At 61.3% G+C, this 27,377-nt stretch overlaps 1 protein-coding gene across 1 annotated transcript; it reads right to left on the bottom strand.

The window, feature by feature from the left end:
* Nucleotides 1-5,388: 5,388 nt before the first annotated feature.
* Nucleotides 5,389-22,128, bottom strand: WNT10A (Wnt family member 10A; the record flags this gene model as incomplete). The annotated part of the gene is made up of 4 exons (XM_082484156.1): nucleotides 5,389-5,856; nucleotides 10,674-11,050; nucleotides 18,923-19,185; nucleotides 22,070-22,128. The coding sequence occupies 4 exons, from the start codon at nucleotides 22,126-22,128 to the stop codon at nucleotides 5,389-5,391; spliced, it is 1,167 nt and encodes a 388-aa protein (XP_082340282.1).
* Nucleotides 22,129-27,377: the final 5,249 nt, after the last annotated feature.

The raw sequence follows: 27,377 nt of genomic DNA, 5'->3' as shown, positions 1-27,377 counted from the left end.
ATGTCTCCCCCGCCTGCTCTCACTCTGGTGCCTGCCCACCCTGCTGCTCCTCTGCACCCACTGCCTTCACTCAGATCTTCTGCCTAAGGGACTCAGTGCACCCCAAAGTCTGCTCCCAGCTTGCTCAGCCCCTACCCTCCCCATCCCTTGTCCAGCCTCCCCCGGGAGCTCTTCCTACCCCAGCCTGTGGAGCTGCCCTGGCTCCATCACAGCCTTCAGCCCAAGCCCTCCCTCTGTTTTCCATCTCCACATCCCACCCATTTCCAGACACTGCTGGCCCTTCTGCAGGTGCATGGCAGCCCCGTCTCCAGGGGCACCCAGCCATGGAGTACGAAGGGACGGTGCTGCTCCAGCTGAGCAAGGAGACCACAGTCCTCCCAGGCAGCAGGGGCGCTCCTACGGAATCGGGCTGCTGTCTGCATGTCTGGTCACTCAACAAGCTCAACACAGTGGTGGCTACAAGCCTCCTCACCAGGTAGGTGGCCCATCATGGAGGGCAGTGCCACCAGGATGCTGTGCCAGGGGTGGTGGGCAGGAGCTGACCCTGGCAGGGGGAGCACAGGAGTCCCGGGCTCCTCTCCTGAGCCATCTGCTGCCTCGCTGTAGGTACTTCGCCTTGCCAAGCAGGTCAGTTAGGGCCAAACTCTTTTTTTCTTTTTCGGGGGGTTGCACGGGTGCTGGTGCCAAGCATGACATGTTGGGGCTGAACTTCAGGAAAGCCTCGGAGCACCTCTCTGCAGCTCAGGTTGCAGCACGGTGCCAGCCAGGCTCTCGAGAAGGGTCTCAAGCCATGGTCACCTGCTTCTCAACCAGAGGAAGCATGGAGGACAGTTGTCCAGACCGAGGCAAGGAAAGGTCTGCCCTCTGCTCCCCTTGGACCAGCAGATGCAACAAGGCTTTGCCCTCCAGCGACTTCCAATAGCCCAGGTGCATCTAGGTGCTTTTTTTGAGTCAGCAGCCCACCAGGGTCTGCCAGCAAGCACTACCAGCCACTGCCATGGCCATGCTCACGCCACCCCAGTTGGTGGGATGGGACGGGGGGCACCAGAGACCCATCCCCTGGTGGCTCTGTTTCACGTCAGCTCTGCTGGGAGCAGGAATGGAATTTGGATGGGGCTGGGCGTTCCCGAGTGTAGTGATCCCCCCGGGCAGGATCTGGCTCTGATGACTGTTCTGGCGGGGAAGAAATACCAGAGGAGTTACTCACGGCTCACTGGGGCATGATGTAGCAACTCCTCACTGGTTCCCCCCACCCTCCAGCCAAAGTTCCTCCTGTGATCTCCTGGGGAAAGTCCCAGCCCCCCCACTCCCCCCCTGCCACCCCCAGAGACCTTCCCCACCCTTGCTGGAGCTTTCCAGAAGCAGGAGATGAGCTGGGGCTTTGGGTGAGAGGATAAAGGACCGGAGAGACCTGCCATGCTGGGGGGAATCTGCTATCCCCTTGGCTCTTCCACTCTGTGTCTGGTGATGGGCACAAGGCCAGGGTCTGACAGAGCACCAGCCTGGGGTATCCACATCTGGACAGCCACACATCTGGCTTCAGACCTGGCAGACGTGCAAACCGATTGGGTCAGCTCAGGTTTCTCTATTGCCTTTTCAGTGGTCATACTCAGGTCAGGTTTTCCCATCGCTCTCCACAACCGCAGGGTCAAGAAGTGAGATTTACTTTCAGTTTGCTGGAAAGAGCTGAGAAGCTCTTATGCTCCTTGGACTGGGAAGTTCAAACTTTGAGAAAACCACCGGATTTTGCATGGCTCTAGCAGAGCCACCAGGCTGGTGGTACCCTCTGCAGCAGAGACCCTCAGGGATGGAGGAATCTCTAGAGCTTGGGCCAAAATACTTGATGAAACTGGACTAAGTTCCACCTGGTTTTGTCAGCATGGGCTTGCTGCCATCTTTAGAAGCCTTCACTGCCCTTTTCATGACCTGCATGTGAAAGAAATGGCCATTTCTTTTTTAGTTTTGAAATTTCCTTAGTGATTTACTTCTGCAGGGAGATGATGGGAGTGTGCTGGGAAAATCTTGTCCCCTCTGCTAGGAATGCACCTCCATCCTCTGCCTGGGCTCCTCTACCCTGATGGTCATTCCTCTTTCTTGGGCAAAGCACTTGAACCTTCCCATTTCAGCCCAGCCCCGTGTGCTGTGTCCTGCAGGGTGGAGGTGTCCCTCACGGGATAGGGGGCCAGGCACCAGAAGGTGCAAGGCTGGAGCAGCTCAGCAGGCTTAGATAGTCCCTCCACATGAGGAAACATGACTCTTCGGTGGGACTGGGACAGATCCCATCTGTGGATCAGGGAGGCTGCACTCAGGCTCTTGGAAGAGGAGAGGTCTGGGATGCCTAGACCTTGGCTGGGGAGTCAAGCCCTTGCTGGCAACTGGCTCCGGAGGCTCAGCAGTGGCCGTGGGGAGAGGAGGTGTCCTGCACGCTCCCTGAGCCCAGCAGTGCGGTTGTTAGGCTGGCTGCCCAGCAGCTGGTTCCCAGTTAGGGAAGCATGGGGACACCGTTTTTGTAACCACAGGCACCCTGGCGTCTTGCCTGTGGCTCCCAGACACTCAGCAAGGGAAGCCGCAGAGCAGATCTTGAAGGTTGGTATTGCATTGGGAGCCAGCTGGCCCCAGGAGGGAATGAGCTCCTGCGACCAGGAAGCCTGTGCCCTGGAGCTGCCTGCACCCACAGCATGCTGCCTGAAGCCCAAAGCATCTCTACAGCACCCCTGACCATGCCATCTGCAGACCCACCAGGACTGAGGGATCCTTTTATGTTTTCCCCTGAACGTCCCAGGGTCCCAAGCTCAGAGAGGGTCTCTGCAGAACCAAACAGCACTGGGCACTATGGCTTGCCAGGCTCGGTGGCCAGGCTGCGCTGGGAGTCTCACCCTGGCTGTGCTGGTATTACTGCTGTGCTATTTCACAATGCTATTTTCCCAGAATCGGGGCGGGGGGGGGGGTGGTGGTGGTGCTGGCAAGGGGAGAGCAAGCTGCAGTCTTTGCAGCCCCAGGATGCTCAGAGCTTGGTCCCTCGCTGAGGAACAGGAGATGATTCTATGATTCTATGTGCTTGGCGGGGAACGGCGCTGCCCTGCACCCCTTCTCCGCATCATCGAAGACACCTTGTCCTCACACTGGTCCCCTCTCCAGCTCTGCCCAGCCAGGAGAGCCATGTGCTGGGATCCAGCTGCTGCAGCGCAGGTGGCCTGGGATTAGCAAGCAGGGGAGAGAAGGGGCCGGGGCGGTGCGGAGAGAGCTCTGTGGTGAGTCAGTCATCACCCCAGGCAGCCCTGAGATCACAGGCGCCTGCAAAGCAGCCCCTGGGAGGTGGGAAGCCAACGCCACCTACAAAGTGACGAAGCATGATGGATGTGCAGAGCCCCACTGCCCTGGGCAGCACAGTCCTGGGGACACGGGGGTCTGGCCAGCCTGGGAGGGAGGGGGGAGATGGGGTGGCCAGGGGACATCAGGGAGTCCAACTAGTGCTTGGGGCAAAGGGCGGAAGGCAAAGGGCTTGGGGATTTGGAAAAAGGGACCTGTTGCTGGAGATGGATATTGGAGATGGAAAAGCAGGACCTCAGGAACTGGTGGAGCATGCCCTGCCAGAGCAAACTCGCCCCACAGGAACACCGCTGCTTTCATGCCCCACAGGGTAAGCCCGGGTGCTCTGAGCCACAAGGAGAGATCCCGTCCCTGCAAAGCCCCAGGTCTTTGCTGCCAGGAGCCACTGCAGTGGCCGCGTGCCCTGCTGTCCCTGCTGCTCCGGCAGACGGAGCCACGCAGGTGCCGCATGGTCACAGGAGCTGCCACACTTCCCTCCATCACCCTCCTCTTCTCCTCAGCCCCTAAAACACAGCTGGCTCCAGGGGCAAGGACCCCATCCACCCGGTCCCTCCTGGAGGGGCAAAGCCACCCCTCCAGCCCAGGGGTGGCGAAGGGCAGAGCATCCATCCCAGCTGACCCAGCTTGTCGCTGCCTGCGGGAGCATTATGAAACGAGGACACAGACTGCTCCCCGCTGGGCCTGGGGCATTTGCTTCCTTCCAGCCTGGTATTTTCCTCCTTGATTTGTTGTTTTTGGTTTTTTCGTTTTTTAATTCACCTTTTTTTTTTTTTTTTTTTTTTTTTGTGTAGCCCCAAGGGGCACGCAGCCGTGGGAGGAGCGGGGAAGTTATCAGCCAGGAGATACCAGCAGCATGATTCACTGCCTGGCCCCTGCAGGCTGCCGCAGCCAGATGGGTGCCCTCCCTTGCCACCACAGCCAGGCGCCGTTTTTTGCGGACCCCCATCGCTTGGCCCATCCTCGCTGCCTTCCCCTCTCCCTACTCTCCGGCCCCACCATCCCTCCCCAGGAGCATGGGGAGCAGCGGCGCAACCCCCAGCCCCGGCACGGCCACGGGCATGGGGCCAACAGCCGGAATTCCCACGGGATGGATGGGGTCCAGCACGCGTCCGGCTGGGCAGGAGCCTCCCAGCAGCCACCTTGAAAGGGTTTGGGGTGCCCACGGGGGGTCCCCACCTCCTGCCAGTCTGCAAACAGCTCCTCAGGCTGTTATTATGGGATGGCAGCAGAGCACCGGGGAGAAAGTCTCGCACAAGTGGGTAGGCAGTACCCAGGGTCCCCGTCCATCCTTCTGGCACTCTGCAGAAGCAGAGAGCCCCAGGCAGCAGGAAGAACAGGGTGCTGCACCCCGAAATACCCCATACTGTCTCCAATCCACTTTTATTCACAATCAGAAAATAACTTACCATACAATAACAGGCACGCACAGCACAGGCCTGGGCACCCTCCCCTCCAGCCACAATGCTACAGCCCAGGCTGGCCCAAACTCTGCCCCGCCAGTGGCGAGCCCCAGCCCGGGGAGCTGTGCCCCCTCTCCATCCCACGGGATGCTCCATCCCCGTCCCGCTCAGAGCACAGCCTCACACGTGGCTGGAGGAACCTGTGCACGGTGCCAGTGTGTGTGTGTGTCCCCAACCCTCCCCTCCCACCCTGGGCTCCCCATGCCCTGCTGTCCCCCACCCCACCCTGCCCCATCCCGCTGGGTGCCAGCGGGCGCTCCCCCACCCCCGTGCCCACCCTCCGCCCCCCGAGCGGTGCTGGTGTCGGCGGTCTGTACAGCATGGCCGTGCGCTCCCCGGGGCCGGGAGCTTTGGTGCTCTCGTGTGGGGCCGGGCGGGCAGCAGGCAGCGGGGCAGCCCTGCCCTCCCCGGGTGACGACAAAGTGCTGATTTCGGAGGGCGCCGAGCATCTCCTCTCTCGCTCCCCTCGCAGCGCAGGGAAGCGGGTACCGCGGCTCCATCTCCCCCCCCCCCAGCGCCGATCCCCGTCTCCCTCCCCCCCATGCGGGCAGGCGTGTTTGTCCCTGGCACCCTGGGGTGGGCACCCATCCCTGCCCAGCTACTTGCAGACGCTGACCCACTCGGTGATGCGACACTCCTCGCAGGCCACGAAGCAGCACCAGTGGAACTTGCAGTTGCAGCGCTCGCTGCGCGTCTGCCGCAGGATGTTGTGCCCGCGGCCGCAGCACAGGCTCTCGCAGTTGTCCATGCCCGGGCTGGTCTTGTTGCACAGGCGCCCTTGGGTGCCCAAGGAGTCCAGGGCCGGTTCCCGCTCGCAGAAGTCGGGTGACTTCTCAAAGTAAACCAGCTCACTGATGCCAGCCCGGCGGCGATGCCGAGCGTGGCCCGGCTCCAGCTGCCCGGCGTTGCGGTTGTGGGGCCGGATGAGTGTGGCCCCATAGAAGCGGTCCTTGAGCAGGGACCCCACCAGGCGAAATTCAGGCGTCACCTGCCAGCACGTCTTCAGCTGGCAGCTCCCTGAGGTGCCGTGGCATTTGCACTTCCTCCTCATGTTGTCCATCACCACCTGGGCGGGGAGGAAAAGACAGAGGGGTCAGCATGGAGGACATTTTTGGGGGACCGGAGAAGCCATCATGGAGCTGTCTGTGGGTTGGCACTATGGGAACAGCACAGGCTGGCGTGAACAGCCATCAGAGCCCTGGAGCTGCAAAGCCAGGGTTGCTCTGCCCAGTGTCACCCATGTCCCACACCCTGTCCATTCCCATCCTAGCAGTACCAGCTGGCTTTTACACCCCAGCAAGGGATCAGCACCTGAAGGAGAGGATGAGCTACCTGACCAGAAGGAGCCTGGATCTCACCTTCCACTGCTGCTTAGCTCCAGCAGCGTCAACCTGACCACGGACCCCAGTGTAAAGCTGGTGTGGCTGCATCTTTGCAGCCCTACTGGGACCCCCCAGTGCAAGGGTCTCCCCCACACCTCACCGGCCAGGAGCACTGCAAGCGGGGCAGGTGGGAGGGATGCTTTCCCCTCCCCAGGGCTTTCCTCCAGTAAAGCCCCAGCTCCAGGAGTCCCGGGAGCAGCTCCGCTTTCAGCTCTTGGCTGCTTTCTGGCGGGAGCCCTGGGCACAGCGCCGGGCGGCTGAGGTGCTGCCTGCCACCGTCATCTGAATTTCAAGCAGGGATCGGAGATGTTCACAGCCCTGACTTGTGGTTCGGGGAGGCCGCAGTGAGGCCAGTGCCACACATCCGCTCCCCATGAGGGCCAGAGTGCGTGGGCTGTGGCTTGGGCTAGCTGGGGAGTGCAGCTCGTGCCGAGGCCAGAGGCCAGTGTGGGGGCAAGGAGGACCTTGGGCTCCCTAGGCAATGCTGCTGAGCCCCTTGGCTGCGTGCTGGGGTGCCCCTAGGTCCCCCATCCCTGCAAGGGATGCCGCTTTGGCCGTGTCAAGGGAAACGGCTCATGCCCGGCTATCTCCAGGGGTGCGGAGTGGCTGCACATCCCCGCACCAGCATGGAAAGAGGCAGTTTATACCATCCTCTGCTCCGTCCCGACAGGGATTCCCTGCCAGGTCGCGTGCCCCCATGCCCACATGCTCACACAGGCTCCAGCAATTCCCCTTCCCATGGGGACACCCAAGCCCCGCTGGGAGCCGGGCTGGGGCTTGCAAAGACTGTCACAGGCTGATCCCCCCACCCAGGGCCACACTCCGGGACTTGGGAGGAGCCCAGGGGACATGTGGCCCCGTGCAAGGTCCCATCCCATAATGCCAGCCCTGCCTGGCCGCCAGGCTTCACGCCTGACACGCGCTGCCTGTTCCTGTCCCCTCCCTGGGGGGGACGCGTGTGCGAGGAGTGCCTTGTTTTGGTAGGGGTGGATAGTTTTTACTCCTTGTTTTTTTGTTTTTGAGTAAATCTCCCCGTTGCTAAGCATTTATGGTAATGAAGGCAGGTCAGGGAAACACGCCTGGAGCTCGGGGCACACGGCGGAGAGGTCTGGGCTGGGCTGGAGTTTGGCTTTCATCCTGCTGAGAGTCCTGTCTCCTGCCGGGAACAGCCTCCACCTTGCAGGTAATGAGGTGCCCGGCCTCTCCGCCGTGCTCTGGGTGTGCTGGCCAGGAACACCGGCTCCTCATCACTGTCCCTGCCACCATCCACAGGAACACACTAGCACCGGGACCCTATCCTTTCCCACATCCCCTCTCTGCTGCCTTGGCTGGACCAGGGAAAATCTGCATATAGGGCTGTGGCTCGGATGGTCACTACTGGGATGGAGGGGGACAGTGGTGTGACAGCTGGACAGGGGCTCATTTGGGTCTATGGTGGGTCACAGCAGGAGCTGGAGAAAGCAGTGTGTGTGTGTGCCATCTCCATCACCCAAGCCATCACCACCAAGCATCCCAAGCCCCAGAACTGCAGCATCCATCCATCCATCCATCCATCCATCCATCCATCCATCCATCCATCCATCCATCTCTGTCTGCCCAGGGACAGTTGTGCTCCCTCTTACATGGGCAGCTCAGGGGAGACAGGACCCTGCCAGAGCCGGGACACCTGAGAAGGACCCATCTGAGCCTTGACCCCATGCTTTTGCCATCGGATGTCTGCCACACACCCCTACCCGTCCACGTCCTTCCCCCATCTCACAGACACCCGGGTTCGGCACATGCCCGGACTCGCTGGTGCTTTCTTTCGCACATTCCCAGCTCCTCCCAGACACGCTCATAAGAGCTTTATCGTAGGTCTTTGTTGTGAAGGTAATGGGTAGTTCCTGGCTGCCTTTCATCCTCTCTTGCTCTGTGATCTGGCAGGTTAGAAGGATCTGCAAAGCCTCTTGCATGCTCCTGCTGCTCCTCGCTGGGGAGCTTGCTCCCTCCCAGGGATGCAGGACACCCACCTCGAAGGAAATAGGCCAGGGCTTCCTATTCCAACTCAAGACCAAGGTGACCACTGCCACCGTCAGAGGATGCTGCACAGCTGCTGCAGCTGCAATTCCCTCCCCCACTTCGAAGCTGGATGCAAAAGAGGAAAAAAACAGGGTGTTTCTGCCTGGTTTCGAACCAGGGACCTTCCGCGTGTCAGGCGAACGTGATAACCACTACACTACAGAAACCCACATCCTATGGTCACTGGACGTGGCCATCGGTCAGATTGTCACCTCCCCCCACCATTGCAGGGTCTGAGTCAGGAGACAGGCTTACCCACGCAGAGAGAACCCTTGGGACACACAGGGACCACGGAAAGGATGCTCAGCATCAGTGAGATGCTGGAGAGCCCTGGGTGCTGCAGCTGCTCAGTGCAGAGAGTGACAGCATGTGGCAAGGCATAGCATGTGGTGTGCATGTCCACATCACCGCTCTACTCAAGGGGTTCAAGCCTTGAGACTTGGAAGGGAGGACCACAGAGCCGCTGCATCCAGCACAGCCACTCCTTTCCTGGGAAATCCCAGCACATTGCTCCTTATTACAGCAGAAAGATGGTCCTAGGAGTGAGGAGAGGTTGGGTGGGTGTGGGACCCACAGCATTGCTAAAAGAGCAGGGCGGGGAGCTGGAGAACCCATCCCCAGGCAATGTGGATGGCCAGATCCAGCCCCAGCATGGCACCAACAGGCACAGACCAGGCACAGCATCATCTCCTTGCTCCAATGTGTGGCGCTCACAACCATCACAACCCAACCTGCACACGGACTCACACCCTCAATTCAACAGGATCCCCGAGCTGGGCAGCCTGTCTGGCCACCACTTCCCCATCTGCAGTTGGTACCATCCCCTGCTTTATCCCTTTGGTCCTCCTCTGCTGCCAGCTCCCAGGCTTCTTCCATCAGTCCAGCTCTTTGTCTCTGAAGCTACCAGGAGCTGACAATGCCATTGCCAGTCCCGTGCCTGCCTGCACTTGGGGACAAACAGACCCCGGATATTTTTGCTGTTGCCGGATCCCATGGTGACACCCCCCACCATGCAGATGTGCCTCTCTCACCTTCCCCTCCTGCAGGGGGCTGTGAGGTTTCCCGTGGGAAACAGGCAATGCAGACCTGAAATTTTTGAGCACTCCCAAGAGCCCCAGTGGTTCGGGGCATTCAGAGCAGGAGGGGAGCCAGGATGAACCCTGCAGCCAGAGGTGGGACAGGGGTCTTGCCTGGCTCGGGGCAGAGCAACCTGTGGAGGATTTAGCTGCCTAATGCTGAGTGAGCCTTTACCACACGCAAACAAAGCCAAACAAGCAAAAAGCTCTGGCTTTCCCCAGGCATTTACATTTTGGCCAAACTAGGATGGCTTTTCAGGGCCTTAAAGCTCAGCTCCAGCACCAGGGAAAGGCACACATCAAAGTCCTGCTCTGCAGTGTCCCCATCTCACAGCTGCCTTTAAACATGCTCGAAGCAAGAGGCACATCCACACGCCTGAGCCATCCCAGGGAAACACTCCCTGTGTCATTCTGATCTTTAATTACTTATTCCCACAGCCACTTCACACACCCCTGTGCCACCCTGGCAGTGTATGGTCAGGGTCTTAGGGACAAATGTCCCACTGGATCCATGGGAAGGGGTCTTCCTGGCACCTGCTGGGAGCAAAGACAGGCAGGGAAAGGCAGCTGTCCTCCCAACCCCTCCTGCCTGTGCGCTTCTCGTCTCCAATGTCAGGCTGCTATTAAACATCAGCTTCCAGAGACAGCGATCTACTAATTAGCACCTTTAACGAGACCTGACATCATGAGAATGGAGGGGAGGCTGCCCTGCTCGCCTGGGCAGGCTCCAGCACACCCCCCCTGGAGCCAGGGGACAAGGCTGTGGGCTGTCACCTCCGCTCCCGAGGGGATGCTGCATCTCCCAGCTGGCACAGGCGCCCACTGCCTGGCTCAGTCCCACTCACATCTGCCTCCTCAGGACACTGGCTCCCTCTCCGGAGGCAGAACCACGGCTGGGTGGAGCGGAGCCTGTGCTGTGTCCCCTCGCTGGGGACAGTGCATTGCAGCATCTGCCTTCTCACATGATGCCGGTGACTTTCTCTTCCCTGACCATAGCTCTCTGGCACTGCAGCTGCCCAACACCAGTCCACCCAGTCCCTGAGAGGCAGGAGCTGGCATTGCCATGCCACCCCTGTAGCACCACCGCAGCACAGGCAAGTGACTGCGGCCTGGGGAAGTGTCCCTTAGCAGGGGGGCAGCAGTGATGCTCAGAGGTGCTCTCCCCAGTGGAGATGCTCAGCAGCAGGGCTGCCCCACTGCCTTTGCTCTGGGCAACACAGGGCAGAGGAGGTGCCTGCGGGTCAATCCCAGCCTTGCACACGCGTCCCACCCACCCAGCAGGAGACCCTCACAGCCTTCCCGCACGTGGTCTGGGGACACTGTCCCCACCACCATCGCCCCACAGCCCGGCCCAGCGCCCCACTCACCTGCCGGCCCACGCGGTTGTTGTGCAGCCTCATGCGGGAGTGGATATCCCTGTAGGTTTCCCGGGAGTCAAGGAAATCCTTGGAAAACTTCTCCCCATAGTCCACATCGGGGCTGCAACCTCCCCATTCCCAGGAGTCCTGGAGGCCGGGGGTCTCGGCCGGCATGTGTTCCATGTGCACCCCGTGCACCATGCCTTTGCCGCGGTTCATGGCCTCCAGCTGGAGCCGGTGCAGCTTGCGCCGAAAAGCCTCCTCATCACCCCGGCGCTTCTGGTCGCAGCCGCAGGCCTGCAGCTTGCCGAGGGCGCAGGCGTTGGAGACGGCGTGAACCACGCCGGCGGCCGCAATGGCATAGGCGAAGGCGCTCTCCCGAAAGCCTGCAAGGAAGGAGAAAGGTTGGGCAGCGGGACCCTCATGGGGGGCTGCACCACGCCAAGGTGCAGGGAGCCTGAGGTTCAGCTTGTGCCTTGCCTTGTCCTGATGTGCCATCTCCCACCTGCACCATGAGCAAATCCTTACCTGGTGCTCTCCAGCCCCATCCTCACCAGGACACATTGCTACCCTGAAGCCCAGCCCTGCCCCGGGCGGGACCCCAGCTCCCACCATCACCCTGGGAGATGCTACCACAGCATTGCTCAGGCATCAGCATTATGACTCTGATGTGAAAGGCAGTATCTCCTCCCCTCCACTCCACTCAGAGTTTCCCACTATATTAAATATAATGCTGGCTGAGGAATACTTCTGCTGAGGAATGGGCAATTTCTGCTTACCCACAGGGTGCAGGACGAGGCAGTAACAGGAGCAGGCAGCACTGTCTGTCCAGCCCCATCTGTCTGCCCATGCCCCTTCCCTCCCCAAGCCCCTGCAACTCCCACAAGAAGCTCTAAATGCGATACCGCGCTGGAAAAATCGAGCATCCCCTAGTTAGTGAGAGCATGCCGCGACCGCACCGCGCGCTGCCAGGGCCGGCAGCTGGTTGTCGTTAAACGCCGGGGAGCGAGGACGTCCGCAAGTGTCATTAGCTGGGGATGGGGTGGATGGGGACAGGGACGGGTCCCACGGCAGGAGTTCCGCGGGGCCGAGAGCGGGGGCTGCCTCACAGCCGCTCGGCTTCACTGCAGCTGGGTGAAGAGCCTCCCCCACCTGGGAACTTCTACTTCATTTTAAAGGCAAAGTAATATTTTTCTTTGTGGGTGCCGGGCCAAGCGGGGAGCCCACAGTGCCCTTCGCTTCAGCGCGCAGTGACCGGCCCCAGCACGAGCAGAGGAAGGAGGGAGAGCCGGATTTTGTGCCGTGGCTTCACACGTGAATAAACAAATAGCTGGAGTTCGCCAGCCTCTCTCCCTCTGTTGGACAAGAGCAGCTTGATCAGCCCTGGCTTTGCTACGGCTGAACAAACGAGAGCTTTTGGAGCCTTTTCTCCAGCAGATCCGTGCCGTCAAACAGGGGGCTTAGGTGAGCACCCCAAAGCATGGATCCCGGGCAGGGGCTCTGCCAGCTCCCTGCCTGCGCTGCGGAGTCACGAGAGGTGAGACCGCAACCGCTCTCTGCCACCATCGCCCGTCCTCGGCGATGCTCCCCATCACGCATGTCTCCTCGGTGGTTCGCTGCCGCCCGCCGAGCAAACGCTATGATCTTATTAAAGGGAAATGAAACGCAGCTCGGAAACCTGCATTTAAAGTCACGCTGCTCTTTTGTGTGTTAATTTGACACTGGTGCATTTAAAAAATTAACGAGGCGCTGCTTAAAAGCCAGCGGGAGCCTCTCCCAGCTTCCCCTCGGTGTGGGACAAGCTTGCTCTCAGCCTGCCTCTTTCCATGCACAAGTTGAACAACATTTTTCAGCGGGCAGGTAATGGGGCTGCTGGTGCGTACGCTGCGCAGCCTCCCCAGGGAGAGCACTGGCAGGCAGCGCCTGCAACACACCCACATCGCTGTTACAGCAGGACAGCACAAATTTGGGGAACTTCAGCCCCCACGTGAGTGATGCGGGATGGAGAACCAGCACGGGAAGGTCTCCAGGACCCCCAAATCCTCCCTGTATCAGTTCTCCGTTCCCACAATACGGGACGAGCCAAACCCCGGCACAGCCCAAGAGCAGGGACCTGTTGCTGCCACCCTACTTGGTCCTCAGCTCCTTGCACAGCCGGCGCCTAGGGATGGCGGCAGCAAACCCTCCACCCGGTGAGACACTCTCATCTCAGCCCTGCCTTTCCGTTAGCCTCTTTCTCACACATTTCTCCAGCCTAACAAATAATTTCCCATGCAGCATCTCCTTAAAATCCCTTCTGGAGCCCAGACAGAAGCTCTACCCCACCCAGTCCGTCTAGCAAGCCCGTCTCCTTATAGGTAAAGAGGCCGGGTTCTTTTGGTGCCCTCCACGGCTGGGAAACCCCTGGGGTCAAGCCCCAGCCCTCCTCCTTCTTCCACCACTCTCCAGCCACACGTGAGCTGATGAATGAGGCACGGGTCCTCGTCCCTGGAGCTGCCACCCCCCAGGCTGCGGGCAGGGGACCAGCTGGTCCCCAGGACTTAACATCCCAGCACTCTGGGAGTCTTGTCCCTATCTCACCGTGGTCATTTCCCTGCTCAGTATCACTCTGCAAGGCCCCAACACTTCTCCCTGCCTTCTCACCTCCTTCCCTCACCTCACATTGATGGGGAGCTGTGAGCAATGGGGAGAAGGGGACCAGGGCAGCGCTGGCACCACAAGAGCCATGCCAGCGTGGTTCTGCTTGGAAGTTCAGTTTACATTCCTCGCTCTACCCTGGCCACACCAGAGCCCAGAGGATTGCAGTAAAGCAGCGAGCAACGTGGCTGCAGGCGACAACCACCAGCCTTATGGGCTCAGCCAGGGTGGGAGCTTCCAGGAACCACAAAGCCGAGCCTGGCATGTGGTAGCCAGCCCTGAGCCCTTCGGAGGGAGGCTCTCTGGCTACCCCAGCCACCTAAGACCTCAGCAGTGATGTTTGAGTCACCAGATCCCTCCAGAGACAGCAGAAGAGGTTGTAGCCGCGGGAGGTGTGAGGAGAAGTATTGCATCCTGCAGGGAAGAGGCAATGGGGGACACCGCCCTGACACCACCACCAGCATCCAGCCTTCTGTGTACTTAAAGGACTGTGCTGGGCAAGAAGAATGGATCTGAAATCTCAGCCCCAAGTCAGATCCCAAAGTGGTTTTCTTAGCAAGGGAAAATTTTCCCTGTCAAGATGCATCTAGGAGATGGGGAGCCATTTAACAGGACCCCAAGCCCCAGCTGGCACTGTCTCTGCCACGAAAGCTGCAGTTTCTCCATCTCTCATGTGGCTGTAGGATGAAGGCTATGGACTCGGCTCGGGCATGGCTGTGGGCTCCATGGTCTGCTTGGGTAGGGAGAGCTGAAGTCATGGCCTTCCTCCCATGGCTCACCATTGCACCCAGGCAGTGATGGTCTCCCAGCACCCACCACTGCAGCACCTGGGTGGCACTGAGGGAGCAGGTGGGACAGCCTGGTCCAGATGCAACCTGGGGTACCCCAGGGATGCTCAGCCACCCCTTCCATGGGCAGCACATCTTCTCAGCCCCACTGGCTGGTGAGGCGGAGGAGAGCTTCTCCCACCACCTCCCGCGAGGCCCGTGGAGACGGCCAGTCCCGACACGCCGCCTCTCCCCCCAGCCCCGCTCCCTCCCCTCCCCTCCCCTCTCCCTAATTAAACTGCAGGTGAACCTGCCAGGGTCTGGCCCGGCGCCAGGCGCTAAACGCCTCCCTGCAGATCCCGACTTGCCTCCCTGCACCTCCTTGAGCGTGCCGGGGACAGCCCGCAACCCTCGCTCCCCATCTGCCCACGGTGCTCCGAGCCGGCAGCCTGAGCTGCTCTGTGGGCTGCCGGGAGCCGGACTCAGCCCCACATCCCCAGGGATGCTGCCCTGTCCCCAGGGTCTTGCCTGCCACCATCAGTTAGGGGAAGGTCCAGGGGATGGGGGCACCCACAGGGATGCAGCTGAGCATCCGAAGCACCCACAGGTGCTTCAGGGCCAGGTGGGCAAAGCCCTTGGCTTGCCTGGGGGTACCGAAAACCCTGCCAGCAGCCCAGCTGCCGCCACACCGGGCCAGGCGCTGCGGTCTGCGGGCACTGGAGCTTGGCTGGGGCTCTGCAGAACTGGGTGCCGGGGTCCTGAGTTTGGCAGCATCTCCCTGGATATCCATAACAGCACCTGCCTCCCTCCCCACACAGCAAAGCCTCCCCAGGCTCCAGCTCGCAGCTGGCTGGGCCCCAGCACCTGACATTTCAACCTTGCAGGGAATTCCCCCCTCCTTGCTGTATGAAATTGAGTTGCCCGTGGCCACTGAGACCCCTTGGCACCAGGGAGCTCTTCTAAGGAGAGCACGGGGCATGCAAGCATCACCTGTCCCTCCAAAGGCTGCAGGAGGAGGAGCAGGATGCTGCACTCCAGAGCCATGTTCCCTCCAGCTGCGCACCCTTGGGGGTCTTCAAGGGCAGCCGGTCCCTCCGTGGGGGTCCCATTTCTTTCAGAGCTCCATATAGACTGGGTTGGGATGAGCAAAGGGGAACGCTCAGGGAAGAGCACACCTCACACAGACTCTGCCCGGCAGCCGGACAGTGCCAGCCCTGCTGTCATCGCACCCACCCATGGGTGCACGCGTACCAGACAAGAACAAGGGCTCGGCGACCCACCACCATCCACAGCTTCAATTTTGGCGCATACCCAAGCATACTCTGGCCCAGCCAAGACACACAATGCCCGGCAGCCCATGGATGCTATGGGGGAGGACTGCATACCAGAGGCCACCCTCTCCAGTGAGGTGGGTATGGTCATGCTGCTCACCCTTGGAGCAAGAGCGGGGAACCTGTCTCAGTTCCTGATGCAGATGCAGCCCCCTGCCTCCACCTCACTGCTCCATCCTCTTACATATGCCCCTGGGGCCAGGAGAGGACATCTCTGCCAGCACTTGGAAGGAGAAGGAGGGACAGAAGAGAGGGATGGAACCAGGGACAGGACTGGAGGGTGCTGAGAGGGGTGACAGTGCCACGGAATGGGCAGGAGGGTGGCAAGGATGTAGGCAGCCAGCTGAGGAGCCAGGGAGGATGGGAGACGGATTTGCAATGCCAATGCTGAGCTGGGATGCGCATGGAGAGGATGAGGGCCAAGGAGGATGGAAGTTGCAGATGGCAGTGGAGGCTCAGCAAGGGGTACCAGGGGCACCCCACATCCCAAGGGTGCAGCATCAAAAACCAAAACTAGACCCGTGGGATTGTCTGGAAAAAAAAAAAAAAAAAAGGCTCTGTGAGAGCAGGGGTGGTAAATCCCTGGGCACCCCCTCTGCTCACCTGTTGTTATGCTTGGCAGCCGCTGTGCCCTGCACCCCAGGGACGGCTGCATCCCTCTGTCGCACCCGGCAGGTTTGTGCACTGCCCAGGATGCTGTCAGGATCCCTGTCCCCAGTTGTGCTGCCCAGAAGCCCTGCCCGATTCCCAGCCCTGCCCAATTTGAAGCCTCCCTGCTCCTTCCTGGCTCCCCAGGGCTTGCCCTCAAACTTCTGGGATCAGATCAGCGGGATGGGGAGACAGGCACTTGTTTGCCACTGTCCCCTACTCTGTCCCCCCGATGTAAGCCCTCCAGCTCCACCAAACACCTGGATGCCGGGCAGAGCATGGGACAGGCAGCCGGCAAGCTCTGGCGCTGCACCCCAGACAGCTCATACCCACACTGGGGAAGATGTGAGTATGAGGAGGACGGGGCGGAGGTGGGGAGAGGAGCCAGGCACGGACAGCAGGAGGGAGAAGCCAGCTACAAATAATTTAAAGTGAGATTCACGCACGGCTGAACTGATGGCAGAAGAAGTGGGAAAAGGAATGAAAGATTAAAGGGGTCTGTCACTTCGGGTTACAAACAATGATCCTACGAGCACGTTGCGTTCCCAGGCACAGCAAGGATGGAGCAGGGCGAAGAGCAGCGACCTGGTCCCGGGAGGTGAGATGCATTAATGCTTGCGGCATGGAGCCTGCACCCCTTGCTCCCACCACTCGCCTCTCCTCCAGCACCGGGCTCGGGAGATGCATCCAGCACCCCTACTCTGATGGCCGTGTCCGTAACAGCTGCAAGGCAGAGTTCAGAGCTCCGGCTCCGTTATTGAGGGACACGAGTGGACTGGAAGCAGGCCAGGGCACCAGCCTCAAGGTTTGCTCCATGCCAGAACAGCTCTGAGCAACCACAGGGATGGCCTGAGTGCTTGAGGCTCATCCTGCACTCTCTGCTGCCAAAAGAGGGGTGTTGTGAGGTGCCCGTCTGCTCTGCTGCACCAGTCCTACCTCCATCCTTCCCCAGTGCTGGGTCTCCATCCCAGGGGACGGGATCCCACCGGTGCTGGGAGCCTGGGCTGAGCTCAAGAGCTCAGGGCTGGGGTAAGAGTCCAGGGGCTGCGGGAGTCCCCATACCCATCAGTTATGGCCCTGACAGTGGGAAGGGCTCTGGTGGCACCTGAGACAAGTGAGCTGCAAGTCACTGGTCACCACCAGATTTGCTGGGCTGAGGGAGGGATGCAGAAGGTCAATGCTCTCTGCTGCTGGAGCTCCTCACCTAGCCTGGTGGGTCCTGGAGCAGGAAAGCTCATCTGGGTGTGTGAGCAACTTGAGCCAGCAAGTCAGTGTCTCCCGCCGCCGGAGGAGACTAGAAGTGAATCGCATTCCTCAGAGGACCTGGAAATACCTCGATGCTTATCAGGGCTGACGGTCCCCACCCTCCCTGCCAGGCCCTAACTTGGGTGCTGCTCATGGAGGGAAGAGATGCTGCCCTTCTCCAGGCACCGGCAGCTGCTCCACAGCAGGACTGCAGCCCTGATGCCACACATGCTCCAAGGTAGCATCCCCTCCAACAAGGCTTGGCTCATCTGCCCTGGACCCGAGGGACCTCCCAGCACCGAAATGCTTCTGTGCTTCCCTCTCCAGCCATCTCCCCAGCTGCCTGGGTGCTCCTGCCACCGCGTCCCCTCAAAAGCATGTACGCCTCAAGCTGCCAACCCCTCCTCTGTGAGACTCTTCTCACAATCCCAGAGAGATGTTGCAGGGAGTGGAAGGATGTTTGGGAAAGTGGGGACAGAGGCACCTCTCTGCTGGGCACCAGGCTAAGAGGCTCCCAAGGCGGGTAGGTGAGCACCATCTGGTAGTTTTCTCCTTCCTCAGGAGCTGGAGGAACGACGTGCTTGCCGGGCACCTTGCCTGCCCTCAGCACCTGCCTGCCACTGGCACCACATAGTTCTCTCCTGCCCACAGCCTGGGTCAACGGGACCTCCAGTGTCTGCCAAGGTCCAGGCTTCAAGATGGCACTTAGGTGAGAAGATACATTCAAGAACTATAGAAAGTCCCATCAGGTCATAACCCTGATCTGCACTGTGCAGGGCAGCCCCTCTGCACCCTCAGAGTCCACTCCTGAGGGAACTTCCTGAGTATCAACCAGGGAGGCTCTGATAGATGCAGAGCTGGCCATGCCTGTGGAGGAGACGAGGAGGCCCTAGCACCGGGACTCGGCAGATCGTGGAGGGCCAGGAGAGCTCTCCCAGCAGCACAGGTGGAGGCTCTGTGGGCAGGCCAGCTCCCAGGACAGCCTGTATCTCTGCCCCCCCTCCCCGTGCCACCATGCTCCAGGGTCCCACAAAACAGAGAACCCTCAGGTCTCTGTACTGGGGACCCAACACAAAAGCAGGATGCCAGGGTAACGGGCTCACAGAGGTATGTCCCATTAGCTAGGGGCGTTTCTGCTCACCACAATGCACTGAAACACCATCCCCAGAGCAGGAATGAGCCAAGATGCTCACTGCATCCACCAAACCGAATCCCAGAGCACAGCATCCACCTTCAGACCCACCAACTGTGCTGCACACCCATGGCACCACTCCAAACACCAGGCTACATTGCATGGAGAGGAAGATGCCAGAAAGCAGCGGGACTTGGAAGGAGCCTTGCAAGCAGCTGGGGCTGGGCAGGGAGGAGCAGCTCAGGACAAGGGCCAGCATAGGTACAAAGGTACATGGAAAAGATCCCAGCTTTGCCACAGGGCAGTGCTGCTTGGTCTGGCAGACCATGAGGTTTCTCAGGCTCTGTCTGTCTTCATCCATGGGGATGCTGAAGACCTGGCCTGGTCCCCTGGGCCAGGGAAGAGATGTGCAGGGGCCCATGGGGAGCCCATGAGGGCTCCTGAGATCAGCAACTGGGCAGAGGGAGAGGAAGAGGAAGGAGGCCATCCAGCCCTTACCTCTGCTGAAGATGATGCTCTCATAGGGAATCTTGTTCTTGGTCTCAAGGCTAGAGCAGTTCCAGCGCTGGTCCCGGAACTGGTGCTGGCACTCATGGATGGCAATCTGGATGCCCTGGATGGCCGAGGCAGTGACGTCAGGGTGGCGCACACACACCTCCAGCTGCCGCCGTGTCAGCCCTGGCAGGGTCAGGCACACCGTGTTGGCGTTCAGCACCGGCTCCGACGGCAGCTTCAGGCCCAGGATCTCATTGGAGCAGGAACTGGGAGAGAAAGGGAAACAAACCCTTGGGCTCGGAGCAAGCGATATGCGGACCGCTTGCTTCCCCTTCGTGAACACACAGGGAGGGGAGATGCTCTTCTCCCCACACCGTGCCCACTGCCTTCAGGGGTGACACACCAGGGCAGGCTGGGATTGGAAAGGAGAAGAAAAGACAAGGGGTACTGGAAACAGTCAACTCCAAATCTAGGGGGATCCCAGGGCCAGAACTGCCCCTCTTCCCCCTATCCCTGGGCACAATGGCAAGCTCAGCCTAGCAGAGATGCCCCAGTGGCACCGGGGCTGCAATCCTCTCCAGCCATGTCAGCACAGCTTGGACACCTCGGCAGCCTGTGCCCAGCAGCAGCCCAGCATCTTCCAGGGCTGCACCCCCTCTGCATGCTCCTCCAGGGCTCTTCTGCCCCAGCTGTGCAGTGCAGACTCTCAGGCACACACTGCCCTAGGTCATCTTCCACAGAGAGCATGGGTTTCCCCCCGGGAGAATCCAGACACCCAGGAGCAGGGGACCCATCATAGGTCCAGCTCCATCCCTGTTGCTGGCTGATCCCCTCCTTGCATCACCTGCATTCACCTGGCATTGCTGGTCCTCACAAGGGAGGTAACCAGAGGGACCAACCTTTTCCTGCCAGTTCATCTGGGAAATTCGGAGCCAAGCACCCTGCTGAACACCCTCAAGCTCCCAGCAACCATCCCAAAACCACCATCACATCCCAACCCCACTGAGACCAGCAGGAGGCACATGGTCCATGGTGGGGGTGCAAGTACTTATACAAGTAGAGATGCTGCCTGGGGAAACAGGGGGGTAGATGGAGTATGGGGAGACAGACAAAGCATGTCCAAAGAGAGGTGCTTGGAGCTAAGACACTGGTACCCAGGATGGATGGATGCAAAGAGGGAGATGGAAGGGGAGAAAGTGTCTGCCCACCTCCAGGGAATGGCTTGAAGGATCCTGGGATCCACAGCATCCAAGAAGAGGACCTGCAAAGTGAGCAGCAGGCAGCAGGATGCCCAGGAGCATCCTACAGTTTGCAGCAGGGTCCATCAGGAGCTCAGCATCACTCCGCTCCTTGCTCAGGACAGCTCGGTCCCTGCTGAGAGCTCTCTCCAGGCAGGGCTCCTTCTTCCCCAGGATGGCCAAGAACTGGGTCCCTGGGAGGAACAGGGAGCTGGAGCCCTTTGAACCTTGATTACAGAACTGACTTAGAGGAAGATGCTGGAGGAAGGACTGCAGCTGCCTTATGGAGCAGACAGGTCTTGGGAGCAGTGGTTACTCCCCCTCCTCTCCCCGAAATCCTGCGAGCCTGTTGCAGGTACATAGACAGAAGCAGCTCTTGGGGACCAGGGACTGACCTCCCCAGTTCAGTGCTCACCCAGCTCTGGAGGAAGGGCTCTGCCCCTAGGGTACTTGCTGAATTACAACTTGATCAGGGGGGAAGGGGAGTTGTCAGGGTCAGGCTGCTGCTTCTCAAGCATGTTTATACCCACCACACCTCTTCCACAGGTGATACATGGGTCTGCCCCAGTGCAAATCCATAGTGACTCCAACAGGGAGAGTCGGGGTGGGGGGAGAGGAGAGAAGGAGGGCAGAAAGGGCTGCATCCCTCCAAAGCCCCTACACAGAAGGGGGAATCCTCTGCCCGGCTCCTGCGCTCATTCACACTATTGAAGCAAGCCTTGGCTGAAAGGAGACGAACAGCAGGTCCACAGCTACCATCAACCCAAAGCCCAGCTGCTCCTGCCCCAAGCTCTGCAGGGACTTTGTGCCCTGCCTGTCCTAAGCCAGCCACAGCGCCTGCCACCCTCTCTCAGGGCAACCCGTCGGTGTGTGTTATGGTCCTCCCCATTGCACAGCAGGGAAACTGAGGCAGGGGCACTTGTCCAGGACCCCAGAGAGCGGAGGGCAGGTCTTTTTGCCTCTTGCTCCACCCAGGGCTCAAGGGGGCCAGGGACCGGCAAGGGAGCTGTCACTGTCACCCTCCTTAGGAGGACACAGCACTCCCCTCAGCTCTCTTCCCCCTTGAAATCTGGATTTAAACTTGATTTCACGGTGACAAGCCCCCAGGTCACAGGCTGCAGCGGCTGCCGCTTTAATTAATACAAGTCCCAACGTTAACAAATTATATTTAAAGGGGCTGGAGGGAGGGGGAAGGGCGGGGGACCCCCCCACTCACATCAGCACCAGGCTTAACCCCTGGCTGCCTGCAGTGCACAAATTTGGAAGCGGGCGGAGGAGAGCTGCCAGCCACCCGGGGGAGATGGGAGACGGACAGGGGTGGTGAGTGTTGGGGGGCCTTTTTCTGGAAGGCAGGCGGCCCCCTCTTACCCCCCTCGCCTTGGGGATCGCTGGAGCCGGGGAGGGGATGCAGGTGGATCCCCAGCCCTGGTGCGCACCCCTGGGGTGCAGAGCCCAAAGGCACCCCATCCCGTGGGTACCGTCCCCCACGACAGTGGCATCCCCGCCGGCATCCCCCCCGGCCTCCGCGGTGCCCCCCGGCAGCGAGACCCGTCCTCCGCCCGGAGAGAGCGGGGAAACTGAGGCAGGCAGGGCGGGCGCTGGGGCGGCTCCGGCCGGGGAGGAAGGGGGACAACCTCCCGGGGCGGGGGGGAGCCGCGCATCCCGCCGCCGCTCCGCCGGGTCGGGGAGAAGGCGGAGGGGGGACAGCGGCCCTGACAGCGCCCTGAGCGAGGGGGCTGCAGCCGTGCGGGGCCGGGCCGGGGCGGCGGGTCCCCCCGGAGCCCCCCTGGGCAGCCCGCCCCCGGCGCGGGGCTGGGCGCGGCGGCTTCCCGGCGCCCTCCCCGTGGGGCCGGGGCGCTCGGCGGCGGTGGCGGGGTCGCGGGAGGGGGGGGTGAGGGGATGCAGCTCCTACCTGGGTACCCAGAGGCTGAGCAGCAGCGAGCAGAGTCCGTGGGCCAGGGCCGGGCGCATCTTCGCTGGGGCAGCGGCTGTGCGGGCTGCGGGCGGGCGGGCGCCTTTGGGGCAGGGGCGGCGGGGCTCGGCGCTGCTCTCTGCCCGCTTTGTTTGTTGTGGGTTGTTTGCTTGTTTGTGTTTTCCCCTCTCCTCCCTCTCACTGGCTCCCTGCGCGCCGGGGCTCGGCTCGCCGGGGCGGCTCTGCCATCCTCTCGGGATGCCCCCCCCGCCTCCCGCCGCCCCGGCGCCCGCCGAGCCCGGCGAGGGCTGCGCGCCCCCCGCCCTGCCCGCCGCCGCCCAGCCGCGCTCAGCCCCCCGGCTCAGCCTCCCATGGCGGGACGCGCCGGGGGGCCGGGGGGGCCCTCGGCCCGCGGGGCGCTCTCCCCCGCCGCTCCCCAGGTCGCCCCGGGGCTCCGGGGCCGCGGCGGGCGTGGGCAGGGCTCGCCGGGCGAGCGGCGCTGCGGCTCTCGCGGGGCCCGCAGGCACATGGGGAGCCGGGGCCCCCCCGCCGCCCCCCGCCGCCGGTGTCGCCGGGCCGCCGGCGGAGCGGGCAGGGTCGCGGCCGGAGCGCCCCGGGAGCGCTGGGCGCGGAGCGGCGGCGGCGGCGGCTCTGCCTGGGATCGCGCTGCGCCGAGCATTACTCAGCGCCCGGAGCCCGAGTCCCGACACGTCCAGACAGGAGCCCGCGGGGGAAGGACGGGGCAGAGGGTGGCAGCGGGGCGGGGAGCCGGCGTGTCGCACGCAGCCTGCCGGGGAGGGAGCGGGCGGCGGGGGGTGGGCGAGCGCCCGGCCCGGAGGGGTGGGGGGAGAACGGGCACGGCCAGCGGGGGAGTGGGCGCGGGGAGGTGGGGGGGGGGGGGGGCGCTGCGTGGGGTGGGCACGGCGTGGGGGAGCGTGTACGGGGAGTAGAGGGTGTGTGGGGGGAGTGGGCACGGCGTGGGGAAGAAGTAGGGGCGGCGTGGGGGAGTGCGCACGGGGAGTAGGGGGAGTGTGCACGGGGCGTGGGGGAGTGTGCACGGTGCGTGGGGTGAGCGTGCACCGCGTGGAGAAGTGTGTGTGGTGGGTGTGCACAGCGTGGAGGAGCGTGCACGGGGTGTAGGGTAAGTGTGCGCGGCGCAGGGGAGCATGCATGGTGTGGGGTGCATGTGTGCGGCACGGGGGATTGAGTGTGGTGAGGACTGGGGGTACCGGACACGGGGGCAGGTGTGCACGGTGTGGGGGATGGTGCGCGGGGTGCGAGGTGGGAGTGCATAGAGTGGGAGAGTATTCATGGGGACTTGGAGAAGTGTGCAGTGCGGGTGAGTGTGCACAGGGTGTGGGAGTGTGCGTAGAGTATGGGGTGAGTGTGCACAACACGGGTAAGTGTGTGTGGCATGGGATAAGTATACACAAGGTGCGGGTAAATGTGCACAGTGTGAGCATGCTCAAAGTGCGGGTGACTACACAAGGTGTGGGGTGGTTGTGCGTGGCATGGGTGAGTGCACAGCATGCATGAGTGTGGGGGAGTGTGTGCAATGCATGGTGAGTATACACTGCACGGGTGAGTGTGCATGGCAGGGGTAAGTACATTGGGTGTGGGGTGAGTGTGTATGGTGTGGGGTTAGCGTGCATAGGGCATGGGTGAGCGTGCATGGTGTGGTTGAGTGTCCGCAAGGTACAGAGTGAGGGTGCATGCCTGGTGCATGGATGCACATCGTGAGGGTGAGTGTGCATAGTGGAGTGAGTGTGCATGGAGCATGGAGGAAGTGTGAGTGGTGAAGGTGAGCATGCTTGGAGTGTGGGGTGACTGGGTGCAGCCTGGTGGGAGTGTGCCTTGGGTGTGAGGTAAGTGTGCGTGGGGTGTGGGGTGGGTGTCTGAAAGGTGGGTGAGTGTGGACGGTGTGGATTGAGTGTGCTTGGGGCATGGGGTGAATATGCAGGGTGTAGGATGAGTGTGCGTGGCATGGGTAAGCGTACGTGGGGTATGGAGAGAGTGCGCACGGTGTGGGAAGTGAGCGTGCATGCAGAGGGTAAATACATGGGACCTGGAGCGAGTGTGCATAGCGTGGGGTGTGGGGGGGTATGAGGAGTGGAGATGAGTGTCAGGGTATGTGCATGGGGGCTGGGGGTGCCTGGCACAAGCTGGGGGTTTGCAGGAAAGTGTCCCTGCATTGTGAGGCACATGGGCGCCTGTCTGTGTGCACAGGGGTGTGAGCGTGAGTGGCACATGCTGGGGGTGTGACTCTGTGTGCGTGGGCACAGACCGTGTCCATGTACAGCCCATGGAGGCACTGGGCCTGTTTTGGGCTCCCCCAGCCCAGTGCTGGGGCTGGGAAAGCAGCGCCACATGAGGCAGATGTCTTTGGAAGAGCTGTGGCTGTGGCTTCCCTCGATGGGGCCACTGGGTACTGCCTGCCTCAGTTTCCCCGTAAGTACTCCTGGACTGGACACCCAGTTTGTGCCCATCTCCTTGGCACCATCACCCCAACACTCAGGTACCCCTTTCCCTCGTGGGGTCCTGCTGGGCAGGGGGTCTCCTATCTGGGAGCTGTATGCTGCTCTTGCAAGCTGTCCCTGTGTCCTGCTGCTGCTCCCTTAGGGACAGGAGGGTGGCTCTGGGAAAGCCCAGAGTAACTCAGCAAACACCATCTGCCCCAATGCAGTCCCTTCCTGGCCATGAGGACACTTGGTGTACCCTGGTGCTAAGGGGGGCTCCTCTTGGGCTCTGGTGGCTGGGTGGCAGAAGACAGAGCCCCCGCAGCTCCCCGGTGTCCCCAGCCACCACAGCCCACGCCACGCTGGTGTTCCCGCCGTAAACAGCAGGGCGGCAGCTGGCAAAGTGCTCTCCCCCCGGGCGGGCACCGCGCGTCTCCACGCCGGCACAGCCGCACTGGCGGGGGCTGCCAGCACCGCTTGCGTGTCGGTTCCTGTTTGCACCAGGGAGGAAAATGCGTTTCCTTTGGGAAATGGGTTGCAATCTGGGCTTGGGCCTGAAGGCTATGCTGTGCCCCCCCCGGGGACAGGGTGCAGGGGGGATGACATCCCCACTGAGGTCCCTTTTGCAGTCCTGGGGGTGCTGGCTGTTCTCTTGACCCCAGCTCTGCTCCTAAGCTGTGGGCAGGTGGGAGAACTGGCATGGAGCTGGCATCTACCCTCTGACTTCCCGGACCAAGCAGCATGGCAGGAGGGGGGTTGCAGACCCTTCTGTCCCTGAGTGCACAGAGACATCCCTTGCAGAGCATCCCCTCAGCATCACTGCTCCCATAGCTGCCGCCCTCCTGAATCCCCACCAGCACCCAGCAGGCAATGTGGGGTGTCCCACAGGAGTTTGGTAGTGATGTCATGACCCACCCCAACCACCCTGCCACCAGAGGATGCTTGTCCCCTTGTGGCAGACTGTGGCTGATGGGAGGTGCGGTGTCAGTGCTGGGCAGAGCACACCAGGGGACTTGGGGGGGTGACACTCACTGAACCCTGATGTAGGGGCCGCTGCTCCTGCCCTCCCCACGTCCTCCCACCCCAGACCCAGCTCCCGTGCTTTGTTTCCCCTCTGTACCTTGGTATGGGCTGGCTGGACCCCCCTGTAGCAGGTGGGGGGGAGTCAGGGGAGCAGCCCCTTCTGACAGGTAGCTCCCTGGCTTGGGTGTCCCTACCAGGTCATCACCACCCCCTGCTTTCTCAGGCCACCCCAGGGATTATACTCAAGCATGCGCTGCCCTTCACCTGGACACATTGGAGGGTGTCCTGGGGGCTCCTTTTGGGGGTCCCCCGGTGAGAAAGGGGGTCCTTCCCAATGGAAGGCAACTCCTTTGGCTCCAGGGACCCAAGCGCCTGAGCTCCAGGAGCGCAGATGTTTGTGTATTCGTTAGGATCTTGCGCACAAGTAAATGCCAAGGCAAATCAGAGGGGAAACGCTTTCATCCTCCTCCAGCCCTTTAATGACATAATCGCTTCCAAGAGCGGGTGTCTCACTCGCACGCTCCTGCTGACTTGGGGAGGAGGCCGGCTGCTGCGTCCCACCGTCTCAGCACTCACAGCGGGGGCAGGCGGGGGAGGACCTGTTTCCTCATGTCCCAGCAACGTCCCGGGGCTGAAGAAGAGCCAGGTGAGCCCTTTGCTCCAGCCTTTCTTCTGCGTCACACTGGCAAAGCCCTTAAGCACAAGATTAAGCATCTGTTGTGGCCTGGGGAACGGGGGACTTATGGGACAGGATCTGGCCCCTCCAAGCAGGGATGGGTGCGGGCAGGCATGCGAGGCTGGTGGAGGATGCTCTGGTCCTGATGGGAGCATCAAGGCTCAGGGCAAAAGCTGAAGCTTTCTGTGAGTACCGCATCTGTCCTTGTCACTGCTGCAGTCTCCCCAGTTGGGGACACAGGGCCACGTGCCATGGGACCTGCCACTTCCCAGCTTCTCTCCCACCTCCAGCACCCCTCAGCAGCCCCATGCTCTGCAGAGGTCAGCCAGGGATGTGGGAAGCACTCAGAGCTGGCATGAAGGGTGTTGCTCCCCAAAGCCAGGGCAGGAAAGGTGATGGGGTGTCCCTGGCATGGGGCACAGTGGGGACACCCCTTGGAGCTCCCCTGCCCAGGTTAAAGCACCCAGGCAGTTCCTGTCCTTCAGCAGCTTGTGAATTTTTCACAAGCCTCCTGTTCCCCCCCCTCCCACCCCCAGCACGTGCTTTGTGCAGGGGACTGGGGAAGCGTCCATTCCTCTTCCTCTCCATCCTCACTTACCTCCATCATCCTATCCCTCTGTCCCACTATCCCTCTTGCCATGCCTCCATCTCTACACCCTACATCCTCCTGCCCAGCCCCCAGGCTACCTGCACTTTCCCTGCTCCTTTCCCCTTCCCTCGTTTAGGAGCAGGTCCTGCTGGTACCCCAAGCCACAGGCTCCACCCCCCCAGGATAATGGGGATAGTTCTTCTTTTGTCATCTCCATCAGGACCCTTTTCCAGCACCTCTCCATGCAGCCCATGGCTTGTTGGCTCCATTCCCCGCTTCCTTCCTGGCAGGTGTCCTCCTTTAGTCCCTTCTGCCTTGGGATAAGCAACCTCCAAGTCCTGTGCCTTGGGCAATCAAACAGTGGTTTTCATAGGCACTGGATGGAGGGTCTGTGGCATCTCCTTGGAGCAGTGTGCCATCTCTCTGGGGCTTTGGGGTGTCCAAGGATGTTCCCCTAGAGACCAACAGCAGGGAGGGGCTGGGGTTAAGGTCTCTGTGTTCTATCATGCTGCTCCCGCCTGATCTCACAGACTGGCTGCAGGCCCATGGATGGGACCAGGGGAC

The sequence above is a fragment of the Vanellus vanellus genome, assembly GCF_965231255.1.
Source record: "Vanellus vanellus genome assembly, chromosome: 5".
NCBI classification, from domain to species: Eukaryota; Metazoa; Chordata; class Aves; order Charadriiformes; family Charadriidae; genus Vanellus; species Vanellus vanellus.
The sequence above is the reverse complement of the archived record's forward strand: the minus strand, read 5'-3'. Positions and strand labels throughout refer to the sequence as shown.